General features: G+C 35.0%; 1 protein-coding gene across 8 annotated transcripts in view; it reads right to left on the bottom strand.

The window, feature by feature from the left end:
• NFIB (nuclear factor I B) overlaps positions 1-14,084 on the bottom strand; it is a 241,099-nt gene that overhangs the window by 69,658 nt on the left and 157,357 nt on the right. For all 8 annotated transcript variants that reach the window (XM_032139821.2, XM_032139823.2, XM_058431226.1 and 5 more), the window contains exon 4: positions 4,242-4,310. In XM_032139821.2, the coding sequence (XP_031995712.1) occupies positions 4,242-4,310 (69 nt within the window). The remainder of the gene's footprint in view (positions 1-4,241; positions 4,311-14,084) is intronic.

Here is a 14,084-nt window from a genome sequence, read left to right as displayed (position 1 = left end):
TGAATTGTCCAAGAAGTCTGTGAAAAGCCATAGCTGGCAATGGACTTTGGAGAATGAGTAAGAGATTAGAGGGAGGTCATTCTAAACAGGGACAGCTGCAGAAGAAAATCGTAGGTAGAGATAATGTGCAAAGTGGAGACCAGACAGGTTGGTGTCAAAGAACTCCTTAGGAATAGTTTCTATTTCTTTACCTGTCTTAATCAGCCCTTCAAAAGCTCACATGAAATTGTACTCTGGGGCTTTGCAACAAAATTCTAGAGCCCCTGAGATTCACTCTAAGCATACGTGGTCTACTTAAACTCCTCCTCTCTCCCAACTGTCTCAAGTTGAGTATAAAATTCCAAAGGAACTGCAGATTTTTATGGAAGTTTTCTTACCCCGGATTTTTAATGAATATTCCAAATGTGTTCACTATCCTTTGAATTGTATTTTAATATTAGGCAGGCTAAGATTAACTTAAAATATTTTTAAGAAAGTATGATTAGGAGGTACAAGCTTTATCACAGAGAAGTAACCAAGGAATATACAATGAAAATCTCCCTTTCTGGACTAAAAATTAAATACATCAGTATATACATGACTAGTATCAGCTCCAAACTTCTGGATTATCTATCAGCCTTCTGATAGATTGTTCATGTTATATAATACACTGTAATATATATTTACACAGAAAATATTTGTATCCAATGAGTATCTATGCCTGATGGCTTGAATTATTTGGACAGCTAAAAGGTAGCTACGTCTGTTGTGGTTGAGGCACACCAAAGGTTAAAAAAAATGTGAGGTAAGAAATCCCACAGTAACCACGTTTTATAATTTATTATTAGAACCATGTTCTGTATGACACTGGAAGTGGGGTACATGCTAGAAGGAGTATTTCAGGGGCTCAAGTGAAGTAAACAATCTGTCTGGCTTCCTATCACAGTAATGGATACAATTCATAGACCTGAGTTACTAACAGGAAACTTAGAGGTTCTACCTTACATAAACTATTTTCAATTTATTAAGCTCATGCAATATTTAGGCAAAGATTTATAGTTTCTATTGAATACATATGGCTCCACAGTTAACATAATTTGCTTACCCATAAATAAACTAGATGTAATTTGTAGTAGATAATTTTAAAATCTTCAGAAATTTTGTTTTTCTAAATTTTGTTCCAGAAAGATTATTCCAGAGTGTCAAGACAGCAATAAAAACGACAAATATAGCATGTTCTCACTCATACATGGGAGCTTAAAAAGTTGATCTCATGGAAGGGGTTGTGAGAGGTGGGGGAGGGTGCGGAGGTGGGGAGATGAAGAGAGATTGGTTAATGGGTAAAAACATACAGTTATAATAGAATAATTTCCAGTATTTGACGGCACAGCAGGGTGACTACAGTTAACAACAATATATCACGTATTTCAAAATAGCAAAAAAAGATTTGAAACATTCCCAACATGAAGAAATGATAAATGTTTGAGATGACAGATATCCCAAATAGCCTGATTTAATCATTATACACTGTATGCATGGATCCAGAGATCACATGGATTCCATAAATATGTACACATATTATGTTTTAATTTTGTAAAGATAGCAATAAAATAATTTGTCTGCAGATTTATGCATGAGCACTGTAAAAATTTAGTATGCATTCTGACACTAAATGGGAGATTACAGAAAGGAAAGTAGATTAACAATAAACATGGCCAAAGTACTAAAACAACACACATGGAAAATATTTAATGACAAAGAGAGTGTGTGAGAACAGCAAGTCTCAGTCAGATATTCCTGCTTAAGAGCCTCTGGAAGAACTTACATCAGATGCAAAGATCAGTGTTAGCGCCTCTCCCAGGGAGCTACAAGAAGGCTGAAAGCTGCAAATCATGTTTAAGAGGTTGCCGATATCCTCTTAGAAATGAAGCACCAAAGAACCTCAGATTCTAAGCGTTAGAGGCCAACCTTTAATCTCCCTTATTGTTCTCCTCACTCCAAAAGCTGATCCTAAATCAACTTTAAAGATGGAGATAATATCATTCAACAGAGAGATCACTATCCTAATGCTGAACAGCTTCATTAGCTAAAGTCAACATACACATCAGTGGGTCTTATGATTGTAAAACCCTAGAGGATTGCAAGCACTAGAATACTGTAAACCCTCAAGAAGTCAGAATTTGTGATACACACGTAAGCGTTGTGCTGAAGTTTATGTTTACTTAGCAAACCCTTATTTCATAAATAATGAAGTTTAATTGTGTAAACAAAGATTATGATGTGGATATATTAAAACACTTAGGAAGATAACTTATCAGGCCTTTCAGAGACACCTATTTACATATGGAGGAGAAAATAAATGTTTGCTGAATAAATTATGTAACAAACATAGATAATTAATGTGCTAATTACAAGATCAGTAATGTTTGTTATAACAAATAACCTAAAAATTTCTAGGATATGACATTATAGGTTAAGAATGAATGAATGAATGAAGAATATTAAATTTACCTGGTTTTGAACTGTTCTAGAAAGATAATTTTCATCTTTTTTTTAGTGTTTGAAATTCAGATTTTTCAAAATATCTGTCTGGGCTTTTGAAGGTTCTAATGTGGTTCTCCTTTGACAGCCCTTAGAATAATATTACCTATAATGAGGTACTAAATAAATATTTTCTGACAGCTGACTCTACTGCCCTACTCCTAAGAAGGATGAAAATATACCATTGAACTTGAACTCAGAGAAGTACAAATTTAAGCAAATAATTTAATAAGCGTCCTAACTGGAGCACCATAAGCCTTTCCACTAAAGAACAGTATGGGGAAAACACACACACCCCTTCAGATATCCCCTGTCTTACCTGATGCTACAAAGTGCTACTGATAAGTCAGGCATATTTCTTCCCAAATTAAAAGTGAAAACTTTCAAATGTTCGATACCTTTGGATATCACATACTGATCTGGAAAAACACATTAAGGAACATTGCCTTGGGCAATCTCCTTGCCCACTGAATACATACCTTGGGGCTACCAGAATATAGGATATTTGTGTTTCTTCTCCTACACTGCCACCAAGTAAAAAGACCCATGAGAGAAGTCTTTTGGGCATACATTTATCTACTCCAGAATTATACCAGAAAGGATAAACTACTTACAGTCTTAAACGTTCATGTATATCACTCCCTGCTATACATGCTATTTGCACTGTTCACTTTAGAAATGCGAGCTATTTGAGGAACTATGGTTCAAAAGATAGTCAGTGATAGCGTGGAGATTCCTTTACTGAATAACAAGACTCTAAAACACTGCTTATTCTTATCCTCAGTAACTCGCTTACTCTTTGTTCTTTCCGGATCATCATAATTCTTATTCACGACCTCTAAATTTGACCCAAATGAGAAACACAACTTAGGCAAGTATCAGAGTGTGACTAAATCATCTGAATAACATCATTCCAAAGTGTGATGCATTCTATCAAAATGTCAGGTGAAAACATACCCTTCAAAGTTACATAAATAAGCTAAATCAGTGAAGGGAGTATGAAGAAAGGAGTCACCTCCTTTAACATAATTAGTACATATAGATTTGCATCTTGGATATGTTTGTACATGCTAGTAATAAGTAAAAGAGTTAATCAAGGTAACGTCCCCTTTGCTTAGGTAGCCTGCCAGGTGAGCTTACCCTAGAAAAATCTGATCCAGCCTGCCAAGAATGGTGTCTCAGGTGAAGTGGCCAGTTAAAACAATTGGACATTGTTTTGGATAACAATGCTTTCTATCTATATCCAACTACAATCTGCAAAGTTAATTTCTGCATCCCTCTACACTCTGCACGTTAGTGTGTATATCCTGTACATCTCCAACCCCCACCAAAATGTTAGTAAAATGAAAAAGCACTTATCTACAGGAAACTTATGTGGGTTATCATAACAACATAGAGTACATTTAATTAATCACACTTCCTTTGATATAAATGGCCATCTATGGTCATGCAGAGAACAGTGAATTAAATGAATACCAATAACATGGCAATCAGAAAAACCCCAAAATTATTTTTGTACAACAAAAAGTTTTGACGATTTGAATGCAAACATTTTAGAAAATCAAGCAAAACATATTCAGTTATTTCATCAAAAGTTTTAAGATTTTAAAATTCAAATTTTCCTAATATGTGGTCACTCTTTATACTACAATTAAGGTTCAAAATATAAAGTATTTTAAATCATACTGCATGCTTAAGTAGTAAGAAAACAATTTACTTACTTCTGGATACTCTTACAAGTTCTGATACATTGAAGACTCCAGATTTTACAAAACTATCCTCAAGGTAACCTGAAAATAAACATTAAAGGAAAAATGATCAATATAAGCAGAAAGTAAAATAAATGATTATACACTAGAATTTAAGTGTTTTAAAGCCAAAGGTTTGAACAAAAACCAAATATGCTTACAATAAGGACTTTAAAAAATAACTCTTATGAATGCAAATTAGGTTTGTTTAAACAAAAATAAAAAGTTTAGATACCAAATAATCTCTTAGGAAATTTTTTTCTTCCCTTTCTAAAAGTACAGGGTTATTGATGCGGTTTGATTTGCCATGGCCCATGCATACAGAATGGTCTGTGAGCTCTCAGTGAATGCTTTTGACTCAGTAGCACCTGGTAGACTAAAGTGAAAAACGAAAGAAAGAAAAAGGAAACCACAACCACAATTAGCACCTTGCTGGAATAACGTGAAAGATCTCTTAAGGCCACTGTTCTTTTGTAAACCCTTCTCTGATTAAAGAAAAGTGAGCTGCTGTTACCAGCACCCCCACCCTTGTTCCAGGGTTACTAATAACATAAAAAGCAGAACGTGTATATACAGCAAATACAGAACGTCGCGTTGACCTATTTCTGGGCATCTTTAATATACATTGCACGATTTCACTGCTTTCCTCACCCTTGCTACTATTCCACTGGACTCGTTTTATTTCAAGAATTAGACACCTTTTCTGGCAAATGGTGGTGAATCCAGGCCTCTGAGAATGCCACATGACCCTTTAGTCACACCTGGGCAGAGTCCACAGTGGCCATGGAGCCTGCTTGCTAGCTGGTCTAACTATATCCAAAACTAGAGATGAGAACTCCCACAAACAGCAGTAACCCTGCACCCAGCCCACCCCTTTCTCATCTATGTTACGGGGGTGTAATGAGTGTGAGGAGGGAGGGAATAACTTAGCGGGGGAGGTTATGGCCTACTTGTTTCTGTCCTAGGGAGAGAATAAGTTTGAAAATCCTCAGAATTGAAAGACATCTGAGAAACAAACAAACAAAACTAGATTCTAAGAACTGGCAATTTGATTGGATTTTACATAAAGCTTTAGGGCTGACCAAGGAATTCGATTCAGTTCAGAGATTTGAGGCATGGGTAGTGTAGCAACATGGAGCACTGAAATCAAAGAGCTGGGATTTGAATCCTAGCCACAGATGACCAGTTACGAAATCTTGGCTAGGTTATTAGTCCTCTTTTTGCCTCAGATTCCTCACTTACAAATTGGAGACAATAAAAATCACCTATCTTATAGAGTTGTTACTAAGGGAGATAAAAATATAAACCCCATGATAAGCATGTTACCAATAAATTAAGACAGGCCAGTGGAACCTGCGATCAGCTATATACCAAATTATGCACACTGGCTTCTAGACAGTCCAAAATGATCCGCAAATCTTTATTCAGAAAATTTACCAGAATAAAAGGCACCACACTGCTTTTCAACCATACATAGCATGAAAAGACAGAAAATCATTCAATTAGCATATGTGTTTCACTGCTATGAACTGAGGAGCCATGGATGTTTGACATCCACCCACCCACCTTCTTTAGAAACAGAATGAAAGAAGGAGTGAGAGGAAGTTGTAAGATCTCAGTAGGGGATAAAACAGGTGCCACATTAAGTCACTATTCTGAAAAATATATACACATTTTTAAGAGTATTATAACAAAATGTCCCAATTTAATGCACTTCTATTTTAAGAAACTCTTATTTCTTGAGCAATTAATTTTTACCAGGTTAAATTCATTTCAGTAATTATTGAGAAACTCCTATGTAACAATCACTGTACAAGGTGCTAAAAGTCATGAATACCAAAAAGGACACCGACTGCCTTGCCTGGTGGGGGAAAAAGATGTTTTGACTCTTCTGGACCACTGTAACTTACTATCATATAGAAAGATTTTTGTTGCTTTTGTTATTGTTTATAGTTCATTATACTTTATTTTATATAGGGTAAACTTAATAAAGTAAATATATTAAGTACAAAACCTTCTTTATCTTGGGAGGCCAAGGTGGGTGGATCACAAGGTCAGGAGTTTGAGACCAGCCTGGCCAATATGGTGAAACCCCATCTCCACTAAAAATACAAAAATTAGCCGGGCGTGATGGCAGGCACCTGCAGTCTCAGCTACTCGGGAGGCTGAGGCAGGAGAATCGCTTGAACCCGGAAGGCAGAGGTTGGAGTGAGCCGAGATCGAGCCATTGCACTCCAGCCTGGGCGACAGAACAACACTCCGTCTCAAAAAAAACAAAACAAAAAAACAAAACAGAAAAACATGACTACAGCTCATATACTTAACCAGTCACACAAGATTATTTTTCCTCACCCAATTGTACTTTGTAAATGCCTACCTTCATATCTTCCTCCTGCAGCTCCCTGCGATGAGATGGCCCTCTTTCTACACACTCTAGTCTCATCCTTCAAAATCCAGCCCAACCACCACCCACTCTGTAAACTGCTCCTCCACCTCCTTCTCCCACCCACTGGCCCAGCCAGAAATCTCTTTCCTCTGTACTTGTATAGCAACTAGTTTGTACTAATTTTATACTTTGTACTTTCAGATGTTCTGAGAGATCTGTTTTCAAGTCTTGCGGTCATTGCTGGATTATCAGCTCCTTTATTTACGGAAGTGACTGGGTTTTGTTCATCTCTATATCTTCCTTAATGAGTAACTCATTGTCTATATATAGAGTAAGTACTAAATAAACACAGAACAAAATTTTAAAATTCAACTTTAAAAACATGGTCACACATTAACATCTTAGTCATTATATTACAATGTAGATACAGATGGTTTCAGATTTATGGATAATTATACTAACCTCTGTTATTCCCTAGAACTTGTTTGCTGAAGAGTGTATTTAGGCTTTTGGGTCACATGAGAAAGTGTAATGATTAGGGTTGGATTGTATCTCTTACTTTGTTGTGTACTAATGTGTAATGTCAAGCATTTAATACAAAGTAACAACCAAAGAACTGGAAGTGTTTAAATAGTAAGAGCCCCAAAATATTTGTTAAATAAATGGATGAATAAGTGATGAACATTTCAATGTATTTACATAAACGATATCAGATGTAATACATAACATTACAATATGTATGTGTAATCTGAAGTTCATTTCCTCATTACTCCAATGAGGAGTCAGAGATCCATTTGCTCCTAAGTCATGACCATTAAGGTGGAGTGGGGTGTGAGCCTGTTGGAAGCCAAATCATGAAGAAGGGATGAGCCAGCTCAACGCCAATTCGACCAGTGGGAAGAGACTCAGGCAGTCAGACATAGACAATACAATGACTATTGCAGCTATTCACAGAAAAAAAGAAGACAATTCAGAATGTAGCAGGGTGTTTCTCCACTCCCCACCCCCAATTTCCCAGGTTCTAAGAAATTGGAATCTACAGAAACAGTGGAAAGAGGTAGTTTACTGAAACTATGAAAAGCATTGGAAATACATCAGAACTTCTTTGGAACCTACTGGATAAAACGCAAAAAACCACACAGGTCCCACTGGGCTCTACTCCTGCATGGAGCCCAGTGAGACTTCAGTGGAGGAAGGTTTCTTGAGGATGAGTGGTGATGCCTATTAACCATGTACCTATGGGAACAGGGACAGGTGAGAATCAGGCAAGTGGGGTAGCCTGGGAGAAGCACCTGAAGCCGATGGCTGCCACCTTCATGCATGTCTGCAGGCAGCATAGCCTTTGTAATGGACAGGCATTACCCAAGCCACGGCAGAGTGAAAAAGAAATCATGGATGAAATAGTACTCAGATACTTAAAATAGTACTCGGATACCTACTAGTGCTTACTCATTAGCATACAGAAGACAATACTTGAGGGCTGTAGCAAAATAACTGGGAGGATTTTGCAATGGGCAGGGGTCCTGCAGTAGGATAGGGGGTGAAACTCGGCAAAATGTCAGGTTATCTGCTGCTAACATAACCCCATCCGTAACCTCTAGGGTATTGGGCCCTTTCAGGAACATGTTTTTCACATTTCATAGACCACTGTAAATCTAAATAGCTGATACAACAGCTAAAGATCTTAAAGCAATTTGGAGACATTCATATAGTAAATTCCCTTCATCTACCAAAGGAAATATGAGCATCTCTGAGGCAGAGCAGCTGCTTAATGGTTACAGAGCAATATTACACAACAGCTTAATCCAGGAAGAAAAGAACAACTCTGCATTTGTGTGATGCTGTATTTACACTACATGTGTGCTTTTAAAAAAAAAATAAAATTGAGTAGGAAATAAAGACTTCTACAAACTGAAAAGTCTCAAAGGCAATATCAAATTATATTATTTTACTTCTTTTTTATTTTTCTCTGACAAAAGCAACAGTAAATCACTACTCAGAAGTTAATATACTGTTTAACCTCCTTTACAAACAATAACAGAGGGACACAATGGCATATCTAACTACTAATATCTCAAATTATAATCAGTACCATTTGAATGTTAAACAACATTTACATAGAAAATCCAAAGGAAGACTGATAATGCTCATTTTTACAGTCTACTGTGTTCTATTCTTGAAATTAAAAAAAAGAAGCCACAGAAAGCAGTTATTAAATTCATGAAAGCCGTCTTCAAGTATTTGAAGGATTATTAATGTAGATGGTGGATTTGACTTATTCTGCATAGTTCCAGGAGCTGTTTTTTGGCTCAATAAACAGATTTGTCACCCAATGGGAACAGGCCTAAAAAGGCATGTGAAATTTTGCAAAGGTAACATAACCAATATATTCCCAACAACTGCGGTGACCTTCACAAGCAGGCATTAACTTCACGTTCACAATTATCTTATAAAATGTGTCATATTATTGGTGTTGCCATTTTACAGATGAGGAAAGTTTTATCTTACAGAGATAGTTTCTCAGTGGCTATAGAGACTCCCACTGGATATAAAAATTCTTGCTTTGTGAAGGAAATCTCAAAAAAAAAAAAAAAAACAGAAAAAAAAAGAAAAAAGCACCTCGAAAGCCATTGCAACCCTCAGATTCTCCCTTCTTACACAGATGTTTTCCTATGTTAGTTTTCTGGCATTGTTCATTTGGAGAACAAACAGGTGGACATAAGACATTTACAGGCATTTTCCAGCCCTATGATTGCAATTGTTCACTTTCTTCAACAGAATTGAAAAGAAGGCCTAATTCTTTTTGTAAAGGGACAAGAAGAGATTACTTTATACTAGCTCTTTGCTAATCTTCATATAACTTCAGATACCACAACTAACCCATTGGTAATTTTCTGGTAGTGGTGTTACAAGACATAGCTCTATCTTCAGTTTCTCAACTGACTTGAACTATCCATGGTTAAAGCTTGAAACTGTGATTATAAAATAGAAATATTAATCATTGCAAAGATAGTGATTTTCTTCACAGAGATTAAATCTCAGCCTATAGCCTAGGTTAGCGTTCTAATATTAGTTTAGAATTAAGTATATCTCTCAATATGAAATGTAAACCCATGATGATGATTTACGTGATCTTGGAGGGAGTCAGAAATTTCCCAACTTTAACACACCCTGATAGTGCTATATTTTTTCAATATTTCCTTCCAGTCCTTTAAACTTTTTCCTGCATATATATATATATATATTTATAAAATCAATATCAAATTTAAATATACTTGTATCCAGCTTTTTTCCTATTAACATTGTATCAGTCCTTTTAGATAAAGTTTTTCAAAAGCATGATCTTTATGACTATACATTGCATGGCTGTATCTACTTTATATTAACCATTCCATTGTCTGGCATTTTAGGTTATTTCCCAATTTTTAAAATATAACGAACAAATAGCACTGTAATTAACATCCTCATACACAAATCTCTGTCAGCCATTCTCATGATTTCCTTAGGCTGGAGTTCCCAGAATTAGAATTACAGGGTCAAAGGACATAAACTCTTTTAAAACTCTTGGTAAAAACTGTCAAGCAGCTTTCCACAAAGTTATTTTGCCAACTTATACTCCTTAGGGCAAGCTGTGAGCATGTCCATCTCACAATCCTGCTGCCAGAATTACATATTAGTACGGATTTGTTATTATTTGTGGCAAGTTGATAGAGAAAAAAGGTCATTACATTAATGTTACAACTTTCACTTATTTCATTTTAATAAAATGGACTCATTTCAGATATATGTGTATATTTCTTTCAACAGAACATTAAAAAACAAAACTTTTGAAAAATCAGAACATTCATAAATACACAAACATTAAAAATATATAAAATAGAAATTGTGTTAGCAGGAATTTTTTTCTTAATATCAATGAGATTGCATCTACAGTTTCATAATGAAAATGTTGGCTATGAATTTATCACTGATTTTTTTTCTCATTATCTGAAAAAGTACTCACTTATTCCTAGTTTTCTCAGATTTTTTAAAAGTTTTCTGATGAGGATGGCTATTGAATATTATCAAATTCTTTTTTGGCATTAGTAGAGATTATCCGGTTTTTTTCTATCAGCATTTATTGGTGTTATATATTACTGGATTCTTAGATTTAATTATCTTTGCTTATCCATGGAAGATAGTTCTTAAATTTACTGTAGAACTGGTTGGCTCAGTTTCTTCTAATATTTCTACAGGTAGTTGGAAAACTTTTATGGAAATTTTTGTATTTTATTTGTTAAGTTTTTATACCAGGAGTATACACATGGTTCATAAAATGGTTTTGATGATTGTCCCAATATGTTTTATGCTCTGGAACAAAACAAAATATTATTTAATGAAAAGTTATTGAATATTTGGAAAATTTTACAAACATTTTACAATTTGAAACATTTTACAAACATTTTACAACATTTTACAAATGTTTTACAAACATTTTACAAACATTTTACAATTTCAAGGAAGATGTAATATCATCTTCCTTGAATCTGTTGCAGAGAAGACTCTTAGATAACTCTGAATCGTGAATACTATTCTACTTTTGCTTTCTAATGTTGAGATAATTTTATTATATATTTTCCCAAAAAATTCAATTTTTCAGATTTATAAATTTATTAGCACCGATATTTTATAGTTTACTAAGTGGGCTATGTTTATTTTTATGGCATAATAAAATTAAATGTATGCCCTCTTATCTTTTTAATGGATGTGGAAGGTATGCCTCTCTCCAACGGCGTTAAAGCATACTAGCTAAAAAGGCAGCCCTGGGGCAAGACTATTGCCATTTACTATGTAAACCTAAGGCAAGCTGTCTAACTCTTCTACATCTCACATTTCTCTTCCCTAAAATATAGGTAATAATCATACTACCTATGAGTAGATGCAAAAATTGCATATTGTTTTCAAGTAATAGTAAAGCAGACATTTGAAGAGCAGGAAAAGAAAAAGTAGAACTTCCAAATTAGCAAAGAGAAAAGAAAACACAATAAATAAGAATGCAATCAAGGCAGCAAAAATAAGAAAATAGGATGTAAAAATATATAATAATGTGAAGTAAAATAGAAGAGATAAAATAAAATACATAAATCACTAGAATGAATGTATATGGACTGAATTTTCCCATAAAGGGAGTTTAGGTCAATTGAAAAATACAAAATCCAACTGTTTTCAAGAAACACACCTAACACAAAATGACAACAACAAGAACAAAAAGTTGTAAATAAATGGGTAGGCAAAGAGAAATCAGGCAAATTCAGACAAAAAGGAAGCAGTATCAGTTAGCAACGGTTAAGAGAAAACTTAAGCTGAATTACAATAAAGATAATTATAAATGGATAAAAGGCACAATTAATAAAGAAGATAAATCATAAGCCCCACACACACCAAAAAAATTATGAATACAATCTATTAAAATACAAGAAACTTTATAAAAAATAAAGTCACAGTGAGAATTTTTACTATTAATGTATCATTTTCAGAATTGAATATGACTATTAGACAAAGACTAACTTCGTATCATTCAAATACAAATTATCTTTTACTGATATGTTCATGGAACTTCTAAAAATATCGATCATGTTCTTGACCAAAGAGGCAACTTTAACAAATCCCTAAAAGTACAGACTTTTAAGGCCATACTGTCTCATCTTTGGCAAATAAAAGTAAACAATAAAAAATGACTGAATTATCTCAACTACCTAGAAATTAAGAAAATAAACCATGAACCAAAGAGAAAAATCAAAAGGGAAATTATAAACTATCTAAAAGGTAATGAAAAGAAAAAGAAGAAAGAAAGGAACCCATTACTTACCATAAAGGAAAGAACAGCATCACAACCACCCCAAAAATTAAAAAGATGAAATTAAACATAAAAGCTGAAATTAACAGAATAGAAAAAAGAAATATTTAAAATAATAAATAAAACAAATGATTCTCTAAAAAGACCAGCAGGACAGAAAAACTACTTCCAAGCCTGATTAAGGGAAAAAGAGAGAGTAAAAATATACAAGTATAGTCATGAATGGCTTAATGGCAGGGACACAACCTGAGAAATGTGTTAATAGGCAATTTCATGGTTGTATGAACATCACAGGGTGTACTTACACAAACCTAGATGGCATAATCTACTACACACCTAGGCTATATGCATGAAATTGCATATAGCTCCTAGGCTACAAACCTGTATAGCCTACTACTGTACTGATACCGTAGGCAATTTTAAGACAATGGTAAGTATGTGTGTATCTAAACATATCTGAACATAGCAAAGGTACCATAAAAATATCATAATCTTATGGGACCACTGTCATATGTAATCTGTCTTCAACTGACCTATCATGATGTGGTGCATGACATACAAATATAAAAAGGAAACATAACCGAGGAAATCAAATACATTAAAAGAATTATGAGAGAATAATACATACAACTTATTGACTACAACTTTGAAAACTTAAATGGGCAATTATTAGTAAAATAAAAGTAACCAAAACTGAGCAAAGAAGTGGAAAACCTGAGTGGACCTATTACCCTAGTGAAGTGGTTGCCAAATTTGCTGAACACTGGAACCATCTGGGATTCTTTTTTTTTTTTTTTTTTTATTATACTTTAGGTTTTAGGGTACATGTGCACAATGTGCAGGTTTGTTACATATGTATCCATCTGCCATGTTGATTTCCTGCACCCATTAGCTCGTCATTTAGCATTAGGTATATCTCCTAATGCTGTCCCCGCCCCCCCCACCCCCCACCCCACAACAGTACCCGGAATGTGATGTTCCCCTTCCTGTGTCCATGAGTTCTCATTGTTCAATTCCCACCTATGACTGAGAACATGCGGTGTTTGGTTTTTTGTCCTTGCGATAGTTTACTGAGAATGATGTTTTCCAGTTTCATCCATGTCCCTACAAAGGACACGAACTCATCATTTTTTATGGCTGCATAGTATTCCATGGTGTATATGTGCCACATTTTCTTAATCCAGTCTATCGCTGTTGGACATTTGGGTTGGTTCCAAGTCTTTGCTATTGTGAATAGTGCCGCAATAAACATACGCGTGCATGTGTCTTTATAGCAGCATGATTTATACTCCTTTGGGTATATACCCAGTAATGGGATGGCTGGGTCAAATGGTATTTCTAGTTCTAGATCCCTGAGGAATCGCCACACTGACTTCCACAATGGTTGAACTAGTTTACAGTCCCACCAACAGTGTAAAAGTGTTCCTATTTCTCCACATCCTCTCCAGCACCTGTTGTTTCCTGATTTTTTAATGATGGCCATTCTAACTGGTGTGAGATGCTATCTCACTGTGGTTTTGATTTGCATTTCTCTGATGGCCAGTGACGATGAGCATTTCTTCATGTGTTTTCTGGCTGCATAAATGTCTTCTTT

The sequence above is a fragment of the Hylobates moloch genome, unplaced genomic scaffold, assembly GCF_009828535.3.
Source record: "Hylobates moloch isolate HMO894 unplaced genomic scaffold, HMol_V3 SCAFFOLD_19, whole genome shotgun sequence".
Lineage (NCBI taxonomy): Eukaryota > Metazoa > Chordata > Mammalia > Primates > Hylobatidae > Hylobates > Hylobates moloch.
The sequence above is the reverse complement of the archived record's forward strand: the minus strand, read 5'-3'. Positions and strand labels throughout refer to the sequence as shown.